The sequence below is a fragment of the Kogia breviceps genome, chromosome 8 (assembly GCF_026419965.1).
Source record: "Kogia breviceps isolate mKogBre1 chromosome 8, mKogBre1 haplotype 1, whole genome shotgun sequence".
Lineage (NCBI taxonomy): Eukaryota > Metazoa > Chordata > Mammalia > Artiodactyla > Physeteridae > Kogia > Kogia breviceps.
In genome coordinates, this window is record NC_081317.1 from 103,188,350 (window position 1) to 103,213,268 (window position 24,919).

Genomic DNA, 24,919 nt, shown 5'->3' on the forward strand with positions numbered 1-24,919 from the left:
TGGGGATAAATGTCCTGCCTTCTCTTACGGGAATCAGTGAGTGTCAGGTGCTTCAAGTAAGGTCACACTGGGACTGCTAGCTGCTGTCCTCATCTCTTTGCCCCCCCTTTCCTAAACCCATGCAGCCCTCCTCCCCTTTGTTTTAACAGTACAGCACACGCCTTAGACAAATCACAGTGTGGTCGGGCGGAGAGCAGCTTTCTTTGTGCAGTGGGGTTTAGCTGTTTTGGATAAGATCCACCCTCCTCACTATAAGTTAACTTTTGGGTCTTGGTGGAGACTTGAGAGTTTTTAGTGTCAAAATAGCACTTGTACAGACCATCGTTTTGGCTGATGCCTAACCCATTCATCTGTGTGACTCAGAGTATATTCACTGAAGAGTGATGGTTTATGTCTCCAGATTCTGTGCGTGCCCTGTGTGTGGAACCTAAAGCCTGGAATGTCCTGGGTATGCTTGTGGTCGGGGACTTGTGCGATGTAGGCCGCTGTGCTTCCATTGGCAGCTTAATATCTGAGAGGGGAGTCAAAGTGGAGGAACCCTGCCAATTATAAGTCTTAGGATAATCACAGCCATGTTTTATCGAGTGCTTTCTTGAGTCCAGTCCCTTGCCAAAGCTCATGTCGTTAAGTCTTCACAATAGTCCAATGAGGTGGCTACAAATTTTATAGATGAGAAAACTGAAGTGCGGAGAGAGAGGCTACATAGCTTGGCCAAGGTCACTTCTGGGAAGCAGCAGTGTGGAAATTCAAGCCAGGTCTTCCCGACCCTCAAGGCCGTGGTACGCTCTATCACCTCTCAGGGTGATTGTGGAATGTTGACTCTGGTTAAATAACTTGCCCAAGATCACACAGCTGGTACACGGCAGAGTCAGGGTGCCAATAAGCCTGCTCTTAACCCCTTTGCTCTGGTTCCTCTGTCCCAAGCAAGGTCGGGGAGGTGGAGTGATCCACGAGAGGCATCATGCCAGAGCCCCGGGTGCCCCGGGGAGGCATGGGAATAACTGCAGTGCCTGGGCTCCTGGGCCTGGATTAAATAGGAGGCTCATTTTCTCCGCCTGGTATTTGTTTATTTCACAAATTAAATTATAACTATACTAAAGGGAAATGATTAACAAAAGAAAAATCATCTATCCTTCTACTGGAAGCTTTCATTTTTTTCTCTGTTCCTTCTCAGTTCTTAACTCTGATTACATAATTGTTCTGCTTCTTTAGTTAACATTAAACTCAATGATTCTCCTTCTATTTTTTTTGTGGTACGCGGGCCTCTCACTGCTGTGGCCTCTCCCGCTGCGGAGCACAGGCTCCGGACGCGCAGGCTCAGCGGCCACGGCTTCACGGGCCCAGCTGCTCCGCGGCATGTGGGATCTTCCCGGACCGGGGCACGAACCCGTGTCCCCTGCATCGGCAGGCGGACTCTCGACCACTGCGCCACCAGGGAAGCCCGCGATTCTCCTTTTTATAGCTGCATACTATTGCATGAAATTGATCTAATCCACTTGACCACAACACATCTTTCTGCCAATAGCCTTTTTATTCTTGGATTGCTTCTCTTAGTGTAAATTCTAGAAGTAGAGTTATTAAAGGATTTAAATACATTAATTATCATATAACTTTTCCAGAGTCATATTATGTATACAGCCCCCAGAAGTATGTTATTCTGTTGTTTAACCTCACTAACATTTGGTTTTATATCTTTTTTAAAAAATGTGTTTTGCTATTTTAATAAGAAGCAAAGTAGCACCCTCCATCTTTTAAACTTGTATTCTTAACAAGCCAGGAAGACTGAGTATTTTTCATTTTGGTTCCCTAATTTAGGTAGTATAGAAATAATCCTTTGGCATGTTTGATGGTATATATTTTTCCCAGTCTGTTTTTTATCCCCCCTCTTTAAGTGGTAGTGTTTTTTTTTTTTTTTCCTTTGGAGAATTTCAAACATGTACAAAAGTAGAGAGAATAGTATCATGGATTCCCACCTACCCATCACTCAGTTCCAACAATTACCAACTCATGACCAGTCTTGTCTCATCTATACTCTAATGCAAATATCCACTCCTTGGTTATTTTAAAGTAAATCCCAAGTAAGATATTTAATCCATGATGATTTCAGTATCTCTAAAAAGATAAGGACTTTAAACACCCATAGTTTTTCTATACTTTTTTCTTTTCAAATTTGGTCAAACCTATTAAATTTGTTTTTTTTTATTTTCTGTTTCAAAAGAAGGATTTTTCTCAAAAGCTAGGCAGAGGCCTCAGAGAAGGGGTGAAGAGTCAGTTTTGATAGCAACTAGATTCAGACTCTGAAGAGAGAGCCTCCTGTTTGGAGCGCAGCTGACGGGTCCGGTGTGGAAGGAGAGGATGGGTGTCCTAAGCCTTGCCCTCACCTGGCCTTCTCCTCTTGCAGCCTCCCCTGTCACCATGAAGCTGCTGAACCCAGCCCTCCCCAGCTGCCTCCTGCTGGCTCTGCTTGGCGTGTGGACAGCTGCTCCTGAGGCTCACGCTGTGTCCGTGGGGACACCCGCCATCAGCGCAGCCTCTTTCTTGCAGAACCTCATGCATCGCTACGGGGAGGGCGACAGCCTCACCCTGCAGCAGCTGAAGGCCCTGCTCAACCACCTGGACGTGGGAGTGGGCCGGGACAACGTCTCCCGGTCCGTGCAGGGACCGAGGAACCTCTCGACGGTAAGGCTTTCGGCTCTGCCCAGCACCGTCTCTGTCCTTTCAAGGTTCCCAATCTAGTTGGGGGCAGGCGAGCCTTGATGACAGAGCAGAGGGGCCACTGCTTCCCCCGCGGTCGGGATCAGTTAGTCTGAGTCTCCAGCAGTGCCTCCCAACCTCCTACATGGGTGTTTTGAAGCCCTTAGCAAAGGGCAGCCATGAAGTAGGGGCTCTCAGCCCACCAGACCCTTCCTCAGAGCTGCACTGGGATCTCCTGGAACTGCTGGTAAGCTGGAGCTCCCGGGTCAGCTAATATTTCTAATAGAGTTTCTGCAAAGCCCTTTGCCCGTTATCCTAGGTGAGCCTCAAAGTACCTCTACGTGCAGGTGGCAGATCTTCATTATATCCTGTATATACTGAGATACTAAGGGACCCACAGTGAGTTCTGGAGGGACCAGGATTAAGACTCAGGTCTTTTGGCTCCAGGTTCTCTGTTCTGTCTTACATATCATCTTGGCTAATCAGAGTCTGAGGCTGTGTGTGGCAGCCAAATATAAGTCAGCCAGCAACGTCTGTATATATCTGCTTTGTTCCCTGTGCTGAGTGTTGTGAGAAATAGAGAAAAAAGAGTCATGTTTAGGGAGTTTACTGTTAAGATGGGAAGCTCAGCCAACCAAGAACAGAGTTAACTGATATTCAAATGAAGCGCTAGATGCTGTGGCTTGTATAGTCATCATAGGATTCAGAAATGAGAGAAGTGGGTGAGTGTGCACTAGATGGTCAAGGAAGCTTCTGCGTGGGGTGTCCTGGAGCTTCGCCTTGAAGGAGAGCAGAGTTTGGAGAGATCGAGTGGCCAGGCCGGGGGAGCCATGTGGCGTGTATGCAGAACCACGGGGGCGTGGTGCACGTCTGAGTCGGAGGGGCGGCTGCCTTGGGGGGCTCGTGCAGCCTGACCCCAGAGGCCTCCCGGCTCAGCAGCAGGATCTTGGGGGTCACCGAGTCCAGCCCGCAGCAATTTTTTTTTTTTTTTTTTTTTTTTTTTGCGGTACGCGGGCCTCTCACCGCTGTGGAGCACAGGCTCTGGACGCACAGGCTCGGCGGCCATGGCTCATGGGCCCAGCCGCTCCGCGGCATGTGGGATCTTCCCGGACCGGGGCACGAACCCGTGTCCCCTGCATCAGCAGGCGGATTCTCAACCACTGCGCCACCAGGGAAGCCCTGGAAGGCGAAGTCTTAACCACTGGACCCCAGGGAAGTCCCAGCTCCCAGCTTTGTAGGCCCAGAAACCCTCACTCGTCGGCACTCCCAGAGGGCTGGCTCCCTCAGAGACAGAGCCACGTAAAACCAAACTCAGTGAAAGACTGACGGGTAACTGTCTAATTAGAAGTAAAATGGCAGTGCTTCACGGGAACGGTGTGTGAGAACCACTCAACCTGATGCCTCCCAAGGGAACTGAGAGCTCATGCCCACTGGGCAGCCCACACTTGCTCCATGGCAGACCCTGAGTCTTCAGATTTCCCCCGCTTCCTTTCCCAATCTCTGCCAACACATCCTGCAGGCTGGGGACATTACTGTATATGGTCTAGGAGACTACTGTTCCTCTTAGACACCTGTGCTCAATAGCTCTGGAGAAGTATGTGAAATCTGCATTTTACTATAATAGCTCCCTGGGCTGTTGTAACGTGGCCAGATTTGGCATCTGGGAGAAGCTGTATCTTCAGGTTTGCACATAGAGGCATGTCTCCCAGAAGCCACACCCTGGTCATCATGATTGGAATTCGGTTGTTCCCAGAACCTCTGGGTAGCCACTTACAGATGGGTGAGTGGAAGTATGTATGGGTGGCTGATCTCTAAGATTACTTATCAGTCTTTCAAGTTTAGGGACCACTTTGCTCTCATCCTTGGAAATTAGCCTGCAGGTCCCGTGAAATTTGGACAGTTGCATCTTCTGTTTTCCGCCTTGGAAGGCTCATCAGGGGCAAGGTGTGACTTTGGGTCCTAAGAGGCTTTCTGCCCCTCCCCCTTGGTTTCAGTGCTTCAGTTCTGGAGACCTCTTTGCTGCCCACAACCTCAGCGACCAGTTGCGGATTGGGGAGCGTGAGTTCCAGGAGTTCTGCCCCACCATCCTCCAGCAGCTGGACTCCCGGGCCTGCTCCTCCGAGAACCAGGAGAATGAGGAGAACGAGCAGACAGAAGAGGGGAGGCCCAGCTCAGTTGAAGGTGAGCCGGCACGGGAAGGCAGGGCCTGGTGTCCGTGTTTGTCTGGGGGGGGTCGAGTTGGAGTAATGAGCATCTCGTGCACTCCCAAGACCGGTCCAGCACATCGCCAGGCCGGGCAGCGTGGCTGGTGAGCGTTCCATCGTGGGGCTTTTGGACCAGCCTCGAGGTGCTCTTTTTGGTCACTTTTCCATTTTGGTTTTCCTTAAACTACCAGGGGGCTAACACCTTGATTTTTTTTTTTTTTTTTTTTTTTTTTGCGGTACGCGGGCCTCTCACTGCCGCGGCCTCTCCCACTGCGGAGCACAGGCTCCGGACGCACAGGCCCAGCGGCCATGGCCCACGGACCCAGCCGCTCCGCGGCACACGGGATCCTCCCGGACCGGGGCACAAACCCGCGCCCCCTGCATCGGCAGGCGGACTCCCAACCACTGCGCCACCAGGGAAGCCCTAACACCTTGATTTTTGAGTTTAGCATTTAAGGCCTTTCACAGTCTGCCCTCGGCCCACTTCATCCTCCTCCCCCTCCCCTGCCCGGTACTCCTGCTCTAGCCGCAGTGGTTCACCGTGGCCTGTGTGTGCGCACGGCTCCCTTGGGCCTGGATCGACCTTCTGCGATCCTGTCGTGCTGGTGTGAGCGGCCTGGCATTTGGTACCTAGCACGTGCCACCTGTGTCACACCCCATGTCGCTTCCTGCTGTCGTTATTTAACTCCTATGGTCTATAGCCTTTCATGTTTTCATCTGCCCCTCCATCTGAAAGGTAAGCTGCTTTTGGATAGCAGCTTTTGGTGTATATTTTTAGGCTTCTCCACAGCACCCAGCAAGAGGTGGACTCAACAAGCGTTTACTGATGGGTTGGCGGATCTCTGTCTGCCCCGATTGCTGCTGAGTTCAGAACGGGCTGCCCCCCGGCAGCAAGAGTATCTCCACCCTCAGTAATGGAGGCCGTCGTCTGTTCTTGTTCCTCCACAGTGTGGGGCTTTGGTTTCCTCAGTGTCTCACTGATTAACCTGGCCTCTCTCCTGGGAGTCCTCGTCCTGCCATGCACAGAGAAAGCGTTTTTCAGCCGTGTGCTCACTTACTTCATCGCCCTGTCCATTGGAACGCTGCTCTCTAACGCGCTCTTCCAGCTCATCCCAGAGGTGCAGTAGAAAAGAAATGTGCGCGTCCTCTCTCCCTGGGGCACCCCCGCCCCGACCCTGTGCTCCAAGGCACCTGACAGCCGCCACCTGAAACATTAACTTCTTCCTCATGTCAAGGGATGCAAATGACTTCTGCCTCTGGATCTCAAGGGCCTCCTCTCACTCCTGGGGCACCCAGGTTTGCCTCTGGCCTCTTCAGGGGATGTCAGATGCAAGGCTCTCAGCACTTGTCCCCCATGCTGGGGACCTGTCAGCCTCCTTCCCCAGTCAGTGCCTTTCCTAAGCCCTGTCGGCAGGGCTGGAAAGGAGAGCAGCCGGTGGTCGCTGTCCCTGCCCTTGGTCCTCTGGACCCCGCTCTGCTCTAAGTAGAGGACCTGGCCGTACTCAGGTGTGGCCCCCAAGAGATGATCCACCTGGAATGAGGTGGAAGGAAAGAGGTTACTGACTGAAAAGTTGTATTGACCTAAAAAGTACGTGATCCTTTTTTTTTTTAAGCAGGCCCTAACCCACAGTATAGAGGGCCAAACATAGAATCAAGACTATTTAATGAAAAAAGCGAAATCAAAATTACCAAATAAAGGAAAGAGACCCACCGTCCTTCACACCTTGCATCTTGACTTTTTCCTGATAGGACTGACTTCCTGGCACCCTTACTTGACTGTTCTGAAATGTTTGTTGATTTTGTTCTTTAATTGTAACCACTGAGGAGCTAAAAAACAATAAGACCCAAGGTGACAGTCTGCCTGCCTGTCAGCTCAGGCAAGGACGTGCAGTGGGGCGATGGGTGATGTGTGGACCTTCCTTGGGAATGTTTATGCCCACCATTCATAGGCAGCTGCCTGGCCTTTCCCAATCAAAAGACTCTATGGGATGCCCCGTCTTGCCTTGCCTGTTCCCTCTTCATGATGAGGGGAGAAATCTGGTTTAAGGTGAACCATCTTGATGCTATGTCAGAATTCCACATGAATCTAGCAAGCACTTCTCAGGGCAGGCCTCATCTTGGGCTACTTTTTTTTTTCAGCTCCAGAACTTAAATTTATTAATTTTTTTTCAAGATTGGAAATGAAATGCTGTGTTGCCTGTTGAATGGGAATACAATAATGGTACACACTCCGCCTCTGGGCTCACAGGGGAGGCCTCATCCTGGCTCACTTTTGTCCTGCCCGGAGTGTGTGACACTGGGAAATGGTAGAGGAAATATTTTTCGACGGGGTGATCTTGGAACTCTGTTCTCTACACTGCAGCCCTCTCGGAGCAAATGGAAACAAACAAATAAAGCAAAACCTGAGGGAGTTCCCTGGTGGCCTAGTGGTTAGGATTCCGGGTTTCCTGTGCCATGGCCCAGGTTCAGTCCCTGGTCGGGGAACTGAGATACTGCAAGTTTCGGGGCATAGCCGAAAACAAAAACAAAAAACAAAACAAGGTCATAGGGGGAAGAAAAAGGGCAACAAAACCCGAGATGTTCAGAGAATGGATTTTGTGGCCATCGGGCCTTACTTGTCCGTCCCTTCTGCCCTGCACGTCTGACTTCATTGCGTCCTGCGCAGAGCAGAGCAGATGCGGGGAGTGTCCCACGTACCTGCATAGCAAGGGTCAGACATGCCAACACGGCAGCGCAACAATCTGTTGGTCTCTTCCCCTTGTTCTGGTTTCCTGTTCCATAGAGCGCTCGAGTCCAAAGTCTGCTGGGCAGCCCCTGGCTAGCCCTGAGCACACCTTGGCTACAGGCCAAGGCAGGACCTGCCCTGCCAGGCACAGCAGCTAGCAGGCGGGACTCAGCCACCAGGCAGCAGGGGCGAGAGACTCGGGGTTCCAAGGCCACCGCGAGTTCCTCCCCGTTTCTCCTGAGCTGATTGAAGGAAATTTCATCGGACTTGAATCACTAACAAATGTTCTGTTTCTCTCTCCCTCCCTGCTTGTCTCTCTGATTTTTCTTGTTTTGCCTCCTTTGTTAATATCCACCAAAACCCCTCCCACTCGACCTCCCGCCCTCTCCACCTCTCTTCCTGAATGGCGGCTGCCGTGCCGTGGGGCGTTCGCCCTTGTCCCCGTCCTGGGTGGGGCTGGCTCCCCCTCCCCGGCAGTCTGGGGGTACGGTCTCCTCTGTGTGACCATCATCTCCCTCTGCTCCCTGATGGGGGCCAGCGTGGTGCCCTTCATGAAGAAGACTTTTTACAAGAGGCTGCTGCTCTACTTCATAGCTCTGGCGATTGGAACCCTCTACTCCAACGCCCTCTTCCAGCTCATCCCCGAGGTATGGCAAGCCAGGGCCCTTGCACAGGAGCGTGCCGCCTCCTGGGGGATGGCGGGACAGAGTGGGAGGGCCCTCCGACTCCACAGAAGGCCTAGAGAGGAGGTCCTCTCTAGGAAAGTGAAGCTAGGACGTAGGCACGAGCGAGGAGAGGCAGCTTAGAGGAGGTTTTGAGAGCTGGTTCAAATCCCAGCTCCACCGGCCACAAGTTCTGTGCCCTTGGGCAAGTCACCTGACCTCTCTGTCCTTCCGTTTCCTCATACGTAAAATGGGAAGAATAATAAGGGCGGACCTCAGGGTGATGCCGTGAGGGTTACGTGAGTTAATGTTTCTTAAACACCGGGTGCTCACTGTCTGTTGGGTGAAGAGAGGTAGTGTAGTTAGGTCATGTTATGGCTCCCAATTTGGAGCTTTGGGCACCAACAACAGAATCCATAGGTCTCAATGAAAAGCTCACTTCTCCTCAGTAGGACATTAAATTCTAAAGACAACCTGTCTTTTGCATCAGAAAATAAGCTAGAGAGGTATGAGGATTAAATAATGAGCTCCTAATCCATGGAAAGGCCTTTATATAATAGGTGCGCAGTAAAGTTTTGCTGTTGGCAAAAAAAAAAAAAAAAAAGAAGAAGAAAAGAAAGAAAATAAGCTGGAGAGAACCCACCAGTCTGGCCTCACACATGTTGATGGCACCTTTGCCCCTCCGCCTGGGCTAACCAGGAAACCCTTCATGAGGGAGGAGGAGCCCAGTGTTTGTAAGGCTTAGCAGGGTCTTGGAGGAGTTTCTGATCCCGTGTGGTCTCTGCGTAGACCTGCTGATGGCAGGGACCCCGAGGCGCTTCACTGTGGGTTAGTCTGACGGGCCTGGATGAGCTGGAGGTGAAGCAGAAAGATGACGCCCCGGGCTCCTTAGAGCACTTTGTTTTCCAAGATGCGGTTTTGTGTCTTCTGAGTTGATCCTTAGATCACCTCTGTGATGTGTAGGAAACAAGGAATGTTGTACCCATTTAACAGATGCGGAATCTGACCTGCACAAGAGCTCATATCTTAGTGCTTTTTGTGGAGAACTGTTAGTTGCCTCTTTTCACTCCACTTTTCCTTAAGATGATTTGACTCTCCTGGAAAGTTGGCCGGAATGAGTAATTTCTGTTCTAGAACTTGACCTTTAATGTCTCTTAGAAAACTACTCTAAGAGATTGCATTTCGTCCCTTTAAAATAGAAGAGAAAAACACTTAGCTTTTAAGCAGCCCGGAGTTCCTGGTACTGATGGTCTTTTATCTGGGACCTATTCACGAGAAGGCTGGCGTTTATTCGAGAGGTCCATTTCCTATCAGAAAACTTGGGAGCAGGTCAGCAGACACTTTCCCAAGGCCCCCCTGCACAAGTCAGCAGCATCGCTGAGAATGGAATTCTCCTGATTTCTACTCCTGTCTGCTTCCCAATGGATTCTTTTTTATTTTTCTTTCTTTCTTTTGGCCATAATAAGTGAAGTTTCCAGAAACCAAGACAAAACCCCCAAAATTGACACATGCAGTCACACAGTCTGCTTTCTTGGCTTTGTGGTCACTGGGAGGTCTGCGGTCAGGAAGATGCCGCAATTCTTACCATTTAACTGGAGAAAGGATTTCCCATTTTAGAAGGTATAACTGTACCATCTCCCTGTGTGTTTACAGGCAGATCAGCCAGGAACGCTATATAACGATGAAAACAAACACGAGTGTCTCCTCCTTAAAGATGGAATCTGCCGGCAGAGTCTGCCCTTGTAGCAAAGCTCCAGGAGAAATGAAGACAGAGTCCTCCTTAAAAGTAGAAAGGCACATCCAAGGCTGTTCTTCCTGAGAGTAAAATTCTAAAGACGATCTGTCTTTTGCATCAGAAAATAAGCTAGAGAGAACCCAGCAGGTCTGGTGATGTGACATTAGGGAAACATCAAGGGTTAGATTTTTGCTGGAAAGGGATTGAGTACATGGCAGCGTTGTCCCGGTCTCTTCCTTTCCTAGAGTCAAGTGGTTAAAGAGATGAGAGGGGACCAGTGAAGATTTTCTATTCTTAAACTCATTTTGTTTTCTTGGGTCCACAGGCTTTTGGTTTCAACCCTCTGGAAGATTATTATGTCTCCAAGTCTGCAGTGGTGTTTGGGGGCTTTTATCTCTTCTTTTTCACAGAGAAGGTCTTGAAGATGCTTCTTAAGCAGAAAAATGAGGTGAGGCCTAATCGTTGGTAAAAGAAGCGCCTCTAGGGAGAGCATCCATGTCAGAAATGTGTCCGGTAGCGGTGTCACCTCAGTGCCAATCCAGTGAGCTTACCTGGGTCCTCCCGCCATGGGTTCAAACCCACAAACTATTTCATGAGTAGATATCTCACTTCACCTCAGGAGGGTATTAGCAGTGGGTGAGGGCGAATCATCAGCCGTTGCGAGGAGCAGCTCTAAACGTTCTTTGCCGTGCCTCCTGGCAGGAACGAGCGTTGGCCCTCAGGTCACTCCTCTGAGATCCGTCCCACGGCAGCACCACAGGTCCTTCGATTCAGCTTTTTCCAACACCTTGCCCTAGGTTTCTGTCCTCTTGCCTGCTTGTGTTTTCTTGGATGGTGGGAGTGAGGTCTTCCCGGTGCTTGGAGCTCCTGCCGGGTGGGTGGTCTCGGTGAGCGTTGCACCGACCTGACCCCTCCCTGTGGTCCCTCCAGCATCACCACGGACACAGCCATTATGCCTCTGAGACGCTCCCTTCCCAGAAGGACCAGGAGGAGGGGGTGACGGAGAAGCTGCAGAACGGGGACCTGGACCACATGATCCCTCAGCGCTGCAGTGGCGAGCTGGATGGGAAGGCCCCTGTGATGGACGAGAAGGTCATCGTGGGCTCCCTCTCTGTCCAGGTCAGCAGGCCGTCCACTGCTGGGCAGGCAGGGGCCCTTAAGCGGTAATGGCCTTGATGACTCGGGCCTACCTTGAAGGTCCGTCGTCCACCCTTTGACAGGGGGGCTTTCTTGCAGGACATGCAGGCTTCCCAGAGCGCCTGCTACTGGCTGAAAGGTGTCCGCTACTCTGACATCGGCACGCTGGCCTGGATGATCACCCTGAGTGACGGCCTCCATAATTTCATCGATGGCCTGGCTATTGGCGCCTCCTTCACCGTGTCCGTCTTCCAAGGCATCAGCACCTCGGTGGCCATCCTCTGCGAGGAGTTCCCACACGAGCTAGGCAAGTGTGCTGACACCCCGCCTCCCAGCCCCTTCTGCTTGTGCCGACCCCTTCCCCAACTTCAGAACACACATTGTAATTAATTAACACATTCTCTATGCTATGTGAAATCAAACCGCTAATTCTCAACAGCTGAGTTAATAATTGAAAATTGATCATTGGACGGGACTTCCCCGGCTTTCTAATGGTTAAGACTCCCCGCTTCCACTGCGGGGGGCACGGGTTCGACCCCTGGTCAGGGAGCTAAGATCCCGCATGCCACGCAGCATGGCCAAAAAAAGAAAGAAAGAAAGAAAAGAAAGAAAACTGAACATTGGAAATGATGGCATTTTTTTACCGGGATGGCTGTTTCCCCATAGTCCCATAACCTGTGGCTGTTTCCTCACCTCTACCCTGGGCTTAATACTGGTACCTACCTCATTGATTTATCGTAAGAAACAAAAGGAAAAAATAGTGAAAAGGACTTACTGCGTGCCATCCACTATTCTAAGTGCTCAATATCTAGGTTATCTCTTACATCCTATTAATCTTCCAAAGGCTGAGATGTATGTTAGAAGTCTGGTGGGTCGAAGAAAGAGATGAACCAGGGGTTGGAAGGTCCTTGGTTTTATCAGAGGGAGGGTGTAAAAAGCCTAGACTTTTTGGAGGCTCAGACACTCAAGGTCACGTCCTGGCTTTGCCATTTATTGGCTTGTGACTTTGGGCAAATTACTTTAGTTTCTCTCAGTCTCAATTTTGTTTTCGAAAAATACCATTCCTTGCAGTTTTGAGGAAGGAAGCTCCTTCTGTTTCACCATCAATCAAAAGAGAAATGAGGCCATTGCTAGATGGTTTTCTCTTTTGAAAACCCTGTGCATTGTTTTCAGCCTCTAGGCTGGTTGTACACTCCCAGCCTCACAGATGGAGACAGCTCCTCGGCGTGGTGGGGAAGGGGGCCCTAGTCTTGTCACGGTGATCTCCAGTCTGGGGCCATCTTGATTTTCACCCACACTCCACCCAGCGTTTAAGCATGTCCTCATCAAGTTGTGTGTCCCACGACCTAGTATGAATCTTCTGTCCACACCCTCCCCTCTTGTTGTCCCCACCATAGGAGACTTTGTCATCCTGCTCAATGCCGGCATGAGTATCCAGCAGGCTCTCTTCTTCAACTTCCTCTCTGCCTGCTGCTGTTACGTGGGCCTGGCCTTCGGCATCTTAGCTGGCAGCCACTTCTCTGCCAACTGGATCTTTGCCCTGGCTGGAGGAATGTTCTTGTATATTTCTCTGGCTGATATGGTAAGTCTTCCATAGCTTTGATGCCTTGTAGGCAAAACTGGATTGGGTTACGAAATTCATTGGATTGGGAGGACAGCTAAGGGACGTTAGTTAGTTTTTTTGTTTTTGTTTTTTAAATAAATTGATTGATTTATTTATTTTTGGCTGCATTGGGTCTTTGTTGCTGTGCGCGGGCTTTCTCTAGTTGCGGTGAGCGGGGTCTACTCTTCGTTGCGGTGCGCGGGCTTCTCGTTGCAGTGGCTTCTCTTGGTGTGGAGCACGGGCTCTAGGCACGCAGGCCCTAGAGCGTGTGGGCTCAGTAGTTGTGGCTCGTGGGCTCTAGAGCTCATGCTCAGTAGTTGTGGCACACGGGCTTAGTTGCTCCGTGGCACGTGGATCTTCCCGGACCAGGGATTGAACCTGTGTCCGCTGCATCGGCAGGCAGATTCTTAACCGCTGCGCCACCAATAATAACTTTATTGAGGAATCAAGTCACATGCCACACGATTTGTAAATAAAGGTGTACTGTTCAATGCCTTTTAAGGGGACATTAGATTTTAAAGGATGAAAGGCCTATGTTCCTTTAGCATATGTCGTTAAAGAAAATGATGTATCTCAACTCCAGGGTCCTTACTTTAAGTATTACAGAATAGAGACTTATAGATAAAGAATGGGGGAGGGATGGAGGGAAGGAGAGGAAATTACCCATAATTATTCTCCCCCAAAACAACAACACTTGGGTTTGTTTCTTTTTCATCTCAATGCATTGTGTTTGTTTTTAAATAACTCTAATCACATGGAGTACACAATTTTATATCCTGGTTTCTTTTTTTACTTAATACATCCTAGACATTTTTCATGTTGCATACTCTTTAAAAGCATCCTTTTCTCATTAGCAGTAGTATTTGGTGAGAGGGTTTACCTTCTCCAAAACAAGAATTGCTGGTTCAGAAGGGATGCGTGGTTTGAGGTTTTAATATGTATAGCCAAATTGCTTTCTAAAAAGCTTACCCTTCTTGGGCTTCCCCGGTGGCGCAGTGGTTGGGAGTCCGCCTGCCGATGCAGGGGACACGGGTTCGTGCCCCGGTCCAGGAAGATCCCACATGCCGCGGAGCGGCTGGGCCCCTGAGCCATGGCCGCCGAGCCTGCGCGTCCGGAGCCTGTGCTCCGCAACGGGAGAGGCCACGACAGTGAGAGGCCCACGTACCACAAAAATAATAAAAATAAAAATTAAAAGCTTACCCTTCTTTAATTTACATCATTAGCAGTGTCTGAAAGTGTACATCGTACCCGCTGACGTTTGGTATAACCATTTAAGTAGTTTTGCGTTTGCTAGTTTAATACCTGATTTGTTGCATCTTTATAACTAACAAGGTTGATTTCCTTCCTCGTTGGCATGACGGTTCTTTGGCAGGTTTGCATGAGTTATTTGCCATATCCTCGGAAAGCAGTTTTTTGTTTTCGTTTAATATTTATTTATTTATTTGGTCATGCTGGGTCTTAGTTGCAGCAGGCGGGCTCCTTAGTTGTGACATGCGGGGTCTAGTTTCCTGACCAGGGAACGAACCTGGGCCTCCTGCATTGGGAGCGCGGAGTCTTAACCACTGCGCCAGCAGAGCAGTCCCGGAAAGTAGTATTTCTGATGAGATGATGAGAGCGCTGACCACCGTGGTCCATCCTCAGCCCATGGAAACATCTTAGATTCTCTTCTCCGGTGGGTGGCCCTCCCTGGGGTTAGGGTATTTTTGTCACCTGCCTTGCTGGCCAGCAGCCAGAGGTCTTGAGGCATGGCAGTGCTTAGTTACGTTCTCTGGCCCCTTACATGGTTGCTGAGTTTCCCAAACAAGTGACAACATTCTGATAGCAAAAAGACCTTTTGAAGTGTTTTTAAAGATCACAATAATTTTTTATCCAAGTGGTTATTTTTAGTCCGCATCTAAACACATCCAGGTTTACATGCATGTGTAATACTTTGTTTCACTGCCATAGCTGTAAAGTAGTGGTAACCGTCTTGGAGGAAGGCTCTAACGTTTAAGTTCTAGAAGTGACTGCTGTTGATTTTCTTTGTAAACCAATCGTATATTATATATCTTAATTATAACTATTATAATCATATATTTATACTAATGATTGTGGTGGCCTTCTAATGTAAAAATGTAATAATAGTAAATGTTGTCATAACTGTTAGGTAATATACATATGACTGAATTGTCCTGCCCTCAAAGGTTAAGAAAGGAACTGCAGCTCTCGTGTTTTTTCCTTCTTCCTCAGTTCCCTGAGATGAACGAGGTCTGCCAAGAGGATGAAAGGAAGGGCAGTGTCTTGATCCCCTTTGTCATCCAGAACCTGGGCCTCTTGACTGGTTTCAGCATCATGCTGGTCCTCACGATGTATTCGGGACAGATCCAGATCGGGTAGGGCCCTGCCAGGAGCCGGCGGATTGGCGGTCTGGCCCTTGGCTGCCGATCCGAGGCCCAAGGACTCCTCATCCAGGAAGCACCTCGGAAGAGGCAGTTCTATTAAAAACGGTGACATGGAGACTGTATTCCTGCATTCAACAAATGTTAGCTGTTTTTAAAATGCTGTATCCTAGGAATAAGCTGCCCTGGTAACCAGCCTCTAGGTAGTGCCTCTCTCCCTTTCCTCTTCTTCCTCAGAGTGATTCTGGAACTGAATGCAGCTTAAAAGACAAGACTGACTTTTTTCTCTGGTTGCCCTGGCCTCTTTCTCTTCCAACCAGCACTGAGACATTTTGAATCCTTTGCCCGACAATGCAGAAAGATAGCCAGGGCCCACAACTTGGTTCGAAATATCAGGAGGTGAATCTATAGTTTGGGGCCCATAAATCCAAATGTGTTTCCTCGGCCTCAAGGTGACCCATTTTTAAGCGAATCCGCCTATTTTTACAGAGAAGGTGTAGAAGACAGGAATCCCTCTTATTTTTTTCAAAATCTGTTCAGTTGCCTAATTCTTTCAAAGAGAACTGAAAGCTGGAAGCAGATGAATAGGGTGGGAGGGAGAGGCAAGGATCACCCTGAGATGGGGGGGGGGGTGTCTTGTCAGGATGGTTACCTGTTCCCACGGGGATGCTTGGCACCGGTTCTGCACCTGGTGTTTCATGGCCGTCCAGGTGAGCCAGCAGGTAGGTCCTGTTGCCTGAACCCCCCCCCTCCTTTTGGACGAACACTGGCAGGCTGGAGGGCAGAGAAGAGAGACCTGTGAGAAATCCGTTGGCTTTGCTGTGATTTCCACCCCCTTTCCCCCACCCCCCCCCATCTCCTGGGAGACTCCCTGGAAGCACATGCTAAGCACATTGACAATGCCCGTGTCACAGGGCAGACGGCACAGATTTACCTCCCTGGTCAACAGTTGTGCCGACAGGTGGCAAGCTGACATACAGAACTGGAGTGCAGCTTGTGGTCTTCTTGACAAGGGTAATCAGAAATGGAATCAGTGCAGCCAACATTTGGGGTTTACTAATTTCCATAAGTAACAGTGATAGAACTCTGAGATGGAAGGTCCAGAGCTTGGATTGGGGACATCCCTGGGGTTTGCAGAATAGAGGACCCGTGGGTTCTGCTGCACCGTCTGGGGTTCCCCCTTCCTCCCCCACCCCACACGAGCAAGGGCGAATCCTGTATTGAACCGAACAGGAATTGCTCTAACTCTCTTCAGAAAAACGGGTTGATAGGCTTGTGTGTGAGACCGTAGGCCAGCCGCCGGCTCTGTGGAGCCCTCTCCTCAGAGCTCTGGCTTCGAGGGGAGCTAATCTCCAGGTTCACTAGGTGAATTGCTTTATTATTATCATATTGATAACGTGAGATTCTTTAGCCACTCTGGGGAGCCGACCTCTCCGGAAGCCTTCCTCAGCGGTGCCCGCAGTCGCAGCCCAGGGGCTGTGTGCGCGAACTGACTTGTGCACGTGGCTGACGAGTCCTGGTCCGTCGCCACCACCCGTGAGTTTTTCCGTTCTGACAGGAAAACGTTCCATTCTATGGTGGTTAAAAGCAGCATCTACCCTGGCTTTTTGCCCCACCCCGCCAACCCCCGCCCCCCACCCCGCCCCACCGCCTTGGGAGACATCCGTCAAACCAGGACTGTTCTTGAAAAGAACATGTGGGAAGACCACTGGTGATGCTTTATAAGTTTCTCTCATCTTGCCTATTGACTTTGATAGATTTGAGAATGGGCAGAAGAAGGAAAAGTCAGCTCTCACGATTCTAGATGAACTATCAAGACAGACTCCTGGTAGGGTTACGGTCCAGTCTTTACCAAAGAACCAATTCCTTGAATGTTGGAATCTAACTTTTTATATTGTCATTATTATTGTCATTGTGACTGTTTTAAGACGATTCTTTGTCTTTTCTGTTTGATTTCCCTCAAACCGCTTTCAGGAGCTAGCAGGAAATAACACTCAAACCTTAGGACTTCAGAAGATTTTGCTTCCCTTAATTCACATGGATGTATTAAATTTATAACTTTAGCATCCCCTATAGATTCCTTACAAATACTGTTATTCTTGGAGTAGAATCCTAGGTAAGAGTTAGTGGGTTTCTAGTTTTAGGAGAAGAGCTCAAAAATGTAACCTTGAGGGGCTTCCCTGGTGGCCAGTGGTTGGGAGTCCGCCTGACGATGCAGGGGACACGGGTTCGTGCCCCGGTCCGGGAGGATCCCACATGCCGCGGAGCGGCTGGGCCCGTGAGCCATGGCCGCTGCGCCTGCGCGTCCGGAGCCCGTGCTCCGCAACGGGAGAGGCCACGACAGTGAGAGGCCCGCGTACCGCTTAAAAAAAAAAAAAAAAAGTAACCTTGAGCAAATTGAAAAATAAAATACGAAGTAGCAGGGTGCCTTCCCTTCTCATGCACACCTATATTAAGAGCTAACTTTCCTTTCGCAGACAGCTGCCTCAAAGGGAAATTCTCTTCAAACTAATTGGTCCAGAGGCCAGTCCTAGTTTGAGCTTAGGGGTGGAGACACTGAAATCGTGCAACTGATTATGTGTTGCCATTGGCAACAGATTTTCCTCAATTGAAAATGGGGCCATTTCTTTTTGAAGTGTTGGATTTGCTGTTTTAAGCATTTGTACATATTAGAAGTCTGAGGAGTATCGAGTTCTGAGGACCTTTTTCACCTCTGGCGTTAGCATCTTCTCCCTCCCTTTCCGCGTGGACCGGCTCCCATTAAGGATAACAAGGAAAGTATGTGTCACGTGCAGGAGCAGCGACCCAGGTGCTTCTGCTGCTTCTCACCCTCAGCCTGGCTTGCACGTTGCCTTCTGTCCTTGCCCCAAAGGTTTTTTGCGTCTGGTGTCAACTTAGGTCTTTCCTTCATTGGTCCTTCACCCTGGGTTTTAAAAAGAAGGCTTCTCTGTTCGGGTATCCTAAGACCTGTTTTTAGTAAGTCCTGTTCCACATGGTAATGTGGAGATGGTAATATGTTGGAAATCTGCTTAAAAAATGAAAAGTTGTCTGATTTTTGCAAAAGAGAGAGGTTAGATTTTTATTATTCATATTTCCTTTTACAGTTCTGCAATTCCATCACAGTATTTTTTTTAAATAACTCAGGTGTTATGAGGATAAATTAGAAAAAAATAACTTAAGTTATGTGGACTGTAAATGTTTTTATTTGTAAGATTCTATAAATAAAGCTATATTCTGTAACTTGAATTGCAAGTGTCATCTTTGGCAATAACGTGGGTGTAATGAAGACTGTTGAACACAAGATGGGGGTGGTGTCTTGCTAACTTATAAAGCTTCATTTTACTGGTCCAGCTTACATTTGGAGAGGGGTTTTAGAAGGAACCTCAGGTAGCATAACATACTCACTTTAAATGATTAACGTATCTTTTAATGGAGCCCATGACTTCGTCAGTGATGGAAGAACTGTGGTGTTTCCTAACAAGAGCTTTCTGTCACACTGTTTTCACTTGTATAAATCCATGATTTGAAACTTGGAGAGTACACTTGGCTCATTTAAACCACATCTCCTGTACGTCTTACAGGGAACCATTCTGTCCTGAGACTTAAAATTCTAAACCTGTTCTTATTCCAATTCATTCAAGGGGCCAGGGATCTGTTGTTTATCTTCGACCACAAAAATGAGCCGTGGGGTAAAAGAATTGATGCCATCTTATTAATACATACATTAGAGTTTCCCAAATGCCTGTTGCTCAGTCCTCCCATTTTTTTAAAACTCGAGAATAATATATTAAGTGGCTCCTGTTGGTATTTTAAATTTCACTAAGTAGCTACTATATTGGACTAATGTCTGCTACAGCTGTTCAAAATGCTAGTCACTCTGTCCTTTGGCTTGTGCCACCTCTGGAGAGCCTGCCTAGGCTGGTATTATTGCCTCCCTGTTCACACCTCAGTTACTGGACTTGCACTGTAATCTCTCTTGTTCTTTATAAACTGAGTTCCTTCTGGGTAGAGGCTATATACCTGGTTTCTTTCTGTGATACCAGCACCTGCCACACAGAAAGAATGAATGAAAAGACGAAATGAAATGCCTGCAAGTTCTGTGTTGATGGAAGGGCTCCTTTTCCACTGGCAGCAGTTCCTGTTGTGTTTTCCTTTCTTTGGTGTTGGTTTTGCTAACGCCTTGTTTCCTGGTCCTTCTTTATTTAGAAACAAATTTGAGAGGTGAATTTGTGGCCAGTATAGAATAGAGCTAAGCAGAGTAAACAGGTCACTAAGAAGATTAAAACTTTGATCTCAGCCATCTCTTTGTGATACCGCTAACCAGCTAAGCCATTCAGGACATTTTGGGGGGAAGGTGAACGCCCTTCTCCTATCAGGTTGCTTCTGCACACGCTTCTTTACCATTCAGTGATGCTGAGATCTGATTTGAGCAAAATCCATTTCGAGAAATAATGAAGGCACCAAACGTGGACACAGGGTTTTTGATTTGTGGGAAAACAAAATGCTCATCTATTTTAAAGATTTTTGTACTCTTAGTGATCTAGTGCAATACACGTGGACTTCTCAAGAATGATAGGTTTGAATCCCAGCATAAGTGAATCCTTTTCATCCTTCTGGAATAAACTGAATTATATTCCATTTAAATATATATTTTTTAAATGGTGGTTGGAAAAGATCCATAGGTCCTTATCATCTCACAGCTAAGTATGTTTAGATCTGTCAGCCAAAAAAAATTTTTCTTTTCAACATCACAATTCTTGCCAGATGTTTCTTTATTTTAAATGAAGGAAGGGAGTTAGACTACCCTTCCTGTATAACAGCAATCTTTGACCCTAGCAGTGGATGGGATCCCGAAATAGTGGAATCAGTTATAGTTAAGGAATAACCTAAAAGTGTTCTGATTCTGGCAATCAGAAGCCACGAAGTAGTTCTTTCTTCCATTAGGCTCTGGATTTCTTTTTTTTTTTCTCCATCTGTGGTTTGCTTCTCTATTGAGGTTGCCTAAGAATGAACTTAGGCAACAATCCACAGGTTGTTATAAATACATATATGTAATAGAAAACCATCAGGAAATTCCTAGCAGAGGCCCCTGGAAAGAAATTTTTTGATGAGGTAATTCTAAATGTGAAATGGGCTCTTAAAATACACGTCGTCCTACATTTGGCTTTCTGTGTGAACTCGTTTCATAAGAGAGATGGGGTATTGCTGTCTTTGTGTGAAGGGTGGCAAACAGACCATCAGAGGGCCTTGTGCCCTGGAGTACCAGGCTGTTCCGCCCCAGGCTGGGGGAGTGGGGAGAAGATTGAGGGGACGGGGGAGGTGTGTAAAAAGGGTAGGGGGAAGCTTTGCAGACATCAGTGAGACCACAGTCTGGGCCCACCCAGTTAAAAGCAAGAAACGAGTAAATAAAGAGCAACCCTGGGGTTGGGAGACGGGGAAGAGGAAGGCACCAGGGCACCCATGCCCACGACCCACGTTCAGGGCTGCCAGATTCTGGCCAGAACCTCTTGTCCAGCCACCCCTAGGTACATCCCTGCGTGAGCTAGGCCGGGCCTCCATGCAGCTACTGGTGTAGCATAGGCCTCATCTGCTTTAATTATTAAGAAAAGGGTACATTGGCCCAAAGTAAAGAATGTCCATGTTAAAAGTAAAGATTAGATGTCTCCCTTCCTGGGACACCAATGCTGATACTCCTGCAATGATAGGACTCCTTTCCCAGATGCCAAGGTCACACTGACTCGCTGTGTAGTGCTGATCTTTTTTTTAACCTTGAAGGGATGTATCCCTGACTTGTTTAATGTTCTTTGTTCTGACAACATATAAAACTGCTGAAAACCATGCTTCTCTGGAGCAGTTCCTCAGAGTTATCTGAGATGCTCTCTTGAAGCTGTAGTCCTCAGCTTGGCTCAAAAAACCCCTTCTATTCCTATTATAGATTGTTAATCGATTATTTTTGTTGACACCAGCATAGGCTGCCACCACGACGGGGGCATCGGAGGTCAGTGCCAGGCTCCATGGGTGCTACGATGGCTCTGCAGACTTGATACGAGGACAGGAAGGACCCAGAGCCATGCAACACCTGGGTGCCGCGCTGCCCTGGTCAACCACAAGGACGCTGCCGCTGGAATCCACAGGTACCCCCGTGGGGGGCGTTGAACCACCCGTTGCCCTCCTGTGGGAGCCAAACCTGAAGAGGAACTCTGCCAGCCCCGTCCACCTTCATGGAATGGTTATGGAAACCTATCGCTACAATCTCATTCTTGTTCACAAGATGGGGCCCTGCAAAGTGTTGGTCAGTGGCCTCATGGCCCCCAAAATGGCCAACCAGCTTGTCACTGGGCCAGAAGGTAAAGATGCAGCAACTTGTCAAACACAATGATATGTCCATTCACTTCTATGGCTACTCCCTTGGGGCCTATGAGGTAACCAGCTCCAATCTTGGTCTTGAACTTGCCCTCGGAAGAAAAGATGCTGACCCAATGGTTGTCATAGTCTGCCTCCTTGAAAATGTCTCCATCAGTGTCCACTGCCACACCTGTGGGCACTGCAGCTGCCCAGGGGAGGCCCTCGAACCCTGTAGTGGAGCTTGAACTGGTCCTCATTGGAGAAATCCTGGCTACCATGGTTATCGCTGCCTGCACCTAGCGGTGGACACACCCTGTAAGTGGATGGATTCATGCTTCTCCGTTCCAGGCTGTCCTTCCTTTTGCTGCCCTTGCTGTGCATGAAGCTGGGCCTCTGCAGGCAGTGGGGATTGGGTGCTGGGCTTCACATTGTCCAGGGAAGGCGGCAGGTCCCAAGACACCAGGCAGACACCCTGCTAGGCTAACATTTTTATATGCACCAAAATCTAAGAATGACACCCAGACTGGTTAAAAGGAAATTCCTTCCAAAACATGACGTTAACCTCATGGGTTTTAAGGAAAAGAAAACAACTAATTCAATAAAGGACACATTTTTTTCTTCCTTAAAATAAAGGATTAGGTCTTTAATTATAGATGCTCATAAGGAAGGAAAAAAGTCTCTTTGATCTACTGTATCCTCCCAGAATAGGAAAGTCTTTCAAGTGACATGTTCCCTTTAAGTTCTTGAGGTTAATGAAGCAAGCTCTTTTGAAGCTGGTGTCTGGTTGTATCCTACAGGCATGCCCTCCCCCCTTTTTTTTGATTGGAGTATAGTCGATTTACAATGTTGTGTTAGTTTCTGCTGTACAGCAAAGTGAATCAGTTGTACATACATCCATTCTTTTTCAGATTCTTTTCCTATATAGGTCATTACACAGGCATGGCCCTTGAGACGAAATATCTTTGCTGCCAAATTCACATGGTTTAAATATTTTGTGGTAATTCTCCAAATAATGTAGATTTCCCCCCCCCCATCCCATTTCTCTTGAAAACTACATGAGCAGGAGAAAGAGATTAAATTTAGATTTTTCTTTTCTGGGAAAACTAACTTTTAAAAAAAATTAGATTAAATTGATTTTTCAGGATAGATGGTTCAGTTGTGTATGCTAACTAAAAGGGCAGGTAAAATCTAAACATTAGAGATCTCAACATTATTTTCATTTGGTTTTAAGGTGTGTTAAATTTATTCCTGCAAAGCTATTTCCCCAATTATGCTCTACTTAGCTTAACAGAAAACTCTTTTGCATTCCTTTGTTCATACATTAAATTTCTGCTTGAAAACTGCCTTGGTCTAGCTGATGATAAAATTTTTTTCGTTGAAAATTTTAATGCAGCCTTATAAGCTAGTTTAAATAAGAAAGCCCTTAGAAAAGTGTTTAACTTTGATGTTTTTGAAGCAAATGAAGATAAGCAAGAATGGACTCTGTCTTGGTCTTCAGCCAAAAGGGCACAGGATTTTGAGTCCAAAAGAATGGATTTGTGTCAGTTCCATCGCTGACTGGCTGTGTGAACTCTGATATGTTTAACCTCTTCACACCTCAATGTCTATCTATGAGGTAGAAATGATCATTTCTATACTATCTACCTGCATAAACGTTAATGAGAAGTAAATGTATAAGAAAGCGCTTTATAAATTAAAACTCTATACCAGTGGTCATTAACATTTTATTGTCTGGATTCCTTTGAGAAACTGAAAAATACATGCTTTCCCACACATTTCTCACACATACCCCAAAGCACTTAAAAATATACTCAAAACCTTTATTTCATTTATAGTTGGGACCTGGATGGGGAGGGAATGATTTGAAACCCTGTGGTACAGCAAATGCAAGAGCTCTGGGACAGAAATGAGCTTGGTCTGTTTGAGGTTATTTGTATAAATTGCAGTATACACAGTATAAACAAGGCCACTATGTCTGAATTGTAGTGTATGTAAGGGAAGAGGTTTGAGCTGAGTTCAAAGAAGTAGACAGAAGTCTACTAAGAAGTAGATCACTTTCAGGAAAAAAGGAGACACTTGAGGGTTTTAAGCAGAGGAATGACAAAAATCAGACTTGAGAAAGATCTGTTGTATGGAAAAATGGACTCTAGGGGGAGTAGGTTTACAGGATATGGTATGTGAGGGATTGAGCCTCCCTCTCTACCTGGCCCCTAACTCTAAATTTGTGGCCCAAGCAACTTGATGAATGCCTGTGACGTTTACCTATGGCATCTTACCTGTGCAATGCTGGAGCCCAGGTATGAGAGAGGTATTAAATTCTAATCTCCTAGACTGTACTGTATTATGTAGCCAGTAATGACTGCCGCCATTTTCTCTCCTACTTCGTAAGGATTTAAACAAAAGTAATAGGGGGTGATGGCAGCTTTGGGGCTCCCCAATCCTTGTCACAGTTATAGTATTGGGTTCTCCCAGGAAGACCAAGGGATAACACACTGTTAAGAGGTTTGCATATTACCCCCCAAATGGCCTGAATATCAACCTGTAAATATATATTTAACAGTCAGCAAAACTTTCATTCCCATTTTTTACTTACAAGAGTCTAAAGGGGGGAATTCCCTGGCGGCCCAGTGGTTAGGACTCCATGCTTTCACTGCTGAGGGCCCGGGTTCAATCTCTGGTCAGGGAACTGAGATCCCATAAGCCACACGGCAAAGCCAAAACAAAACAAAAAAAGTCTAAAGAGATTATAAATTTGGTACATAGGCTATGATCGGTAGAATGTTGCTTTAGGCCATGTTTTTCCAATTGCAAAAAAATATATTTTTTTAATATGGAGTCGTTAATTTTTTTTAGACCTCAACTGTGGTGGGAGGAGTCCATTCTTAGGTAATTTAATCAAAATTAAATGCACTCATAGGAAGATATGAGTAAAATATATACAATGTATATATTTTGTATACAAAGTCCATACAATATGTATTACTAATAAAAACATTTATTTAGTGCTTTTTCATATAAAATTAGAGATTATACACTATAAAATACCTTTTGCTATTTTATTGCAGTTTTTAAAATATTCTGCAGTTCTCTGCATTTAACACAGAAGTTTAATATTTAATGGCTTCATACACGTAGAAACTGAAGCCAGGTTACTTTTGTACAGCAGTGGAAACTAGGATTCCCTGTTCTTTTGTTAAATTAAAAGCATTCATAATTATTTCTTAGAAGAGTTAATCATTAATTAAGGTTTATGAAGTGCTTAGGGAGTGTCATAAGGAAATATACCAAGTCTCACAAGACCTGTAACATGGAAACCTAAATTTGAAGAAATTAGTAGAATTGCCAATTCAGCATGAATCTTGATAGTTTTAAGTAGTCGGTTCTGACCAATGCAGAAAGTAAAAGGAAAGAGAATCAAATTCATCAATTAAATGAA

General features: G+C 47.2%; 1 protein-coding gene across 7 annotated transcripts in view; it reads left to right on the plus strand.

Annotated features, from left to right (window-relative positions):
• Window positions 1-15,944, plus strand: part of SLC39A14 (solute carrier family 39 member 14) — an 82,259-nt gene extending 66,315 nt beyond the window's left edge. For 5 of the 7 annotated variants that reach the window (XM_067039851.1, XM_067039852.1, XM_059072475.2 and 2 more), the window contains 8 exons: window positions 2,402-2,679; window positions 4,689-4,875; window positions 8,101-8,270; window positions 10,346-10,468; window positions 10,951-11,139; window positions 11,257-11,464; window positions 12,555-12,739; window positions 14,990-15,944. In XM_067039851.1, coding sequence (XP_066895952.1) covers window positions 2,402-2,679; window positions 4,689-4,875; window positions 8,101-8,270; window positions 10,346-10,468; window positions 10,951-11,139; window positions 11,257-11,464; window positions 12,555-12,739; window positions 14,990-15,136 — 1,487 coding nt within the window. In that variant the 3' untranslated portion in view covers window positions 15,137-15,944. Of the gene's footprint in view, window positions 1-2,355; window positions 2,680-4,688; window positions 4,876-5,846; window positions 6,017-8,100; window positions 8,271-10,345; window positions 10,469-10,950; window positions 11,140-11,256; window positions 11,465-12,554; window positions 12,740-14,989 lie in introns of those variants that run through there. The other 2 variants (XM_059072476.2, XM_067039849.1) reach the window with 2 other exon arrangements.
• Window positions 15,945-24,919: the final 8,975 nt, after the last annotated feature.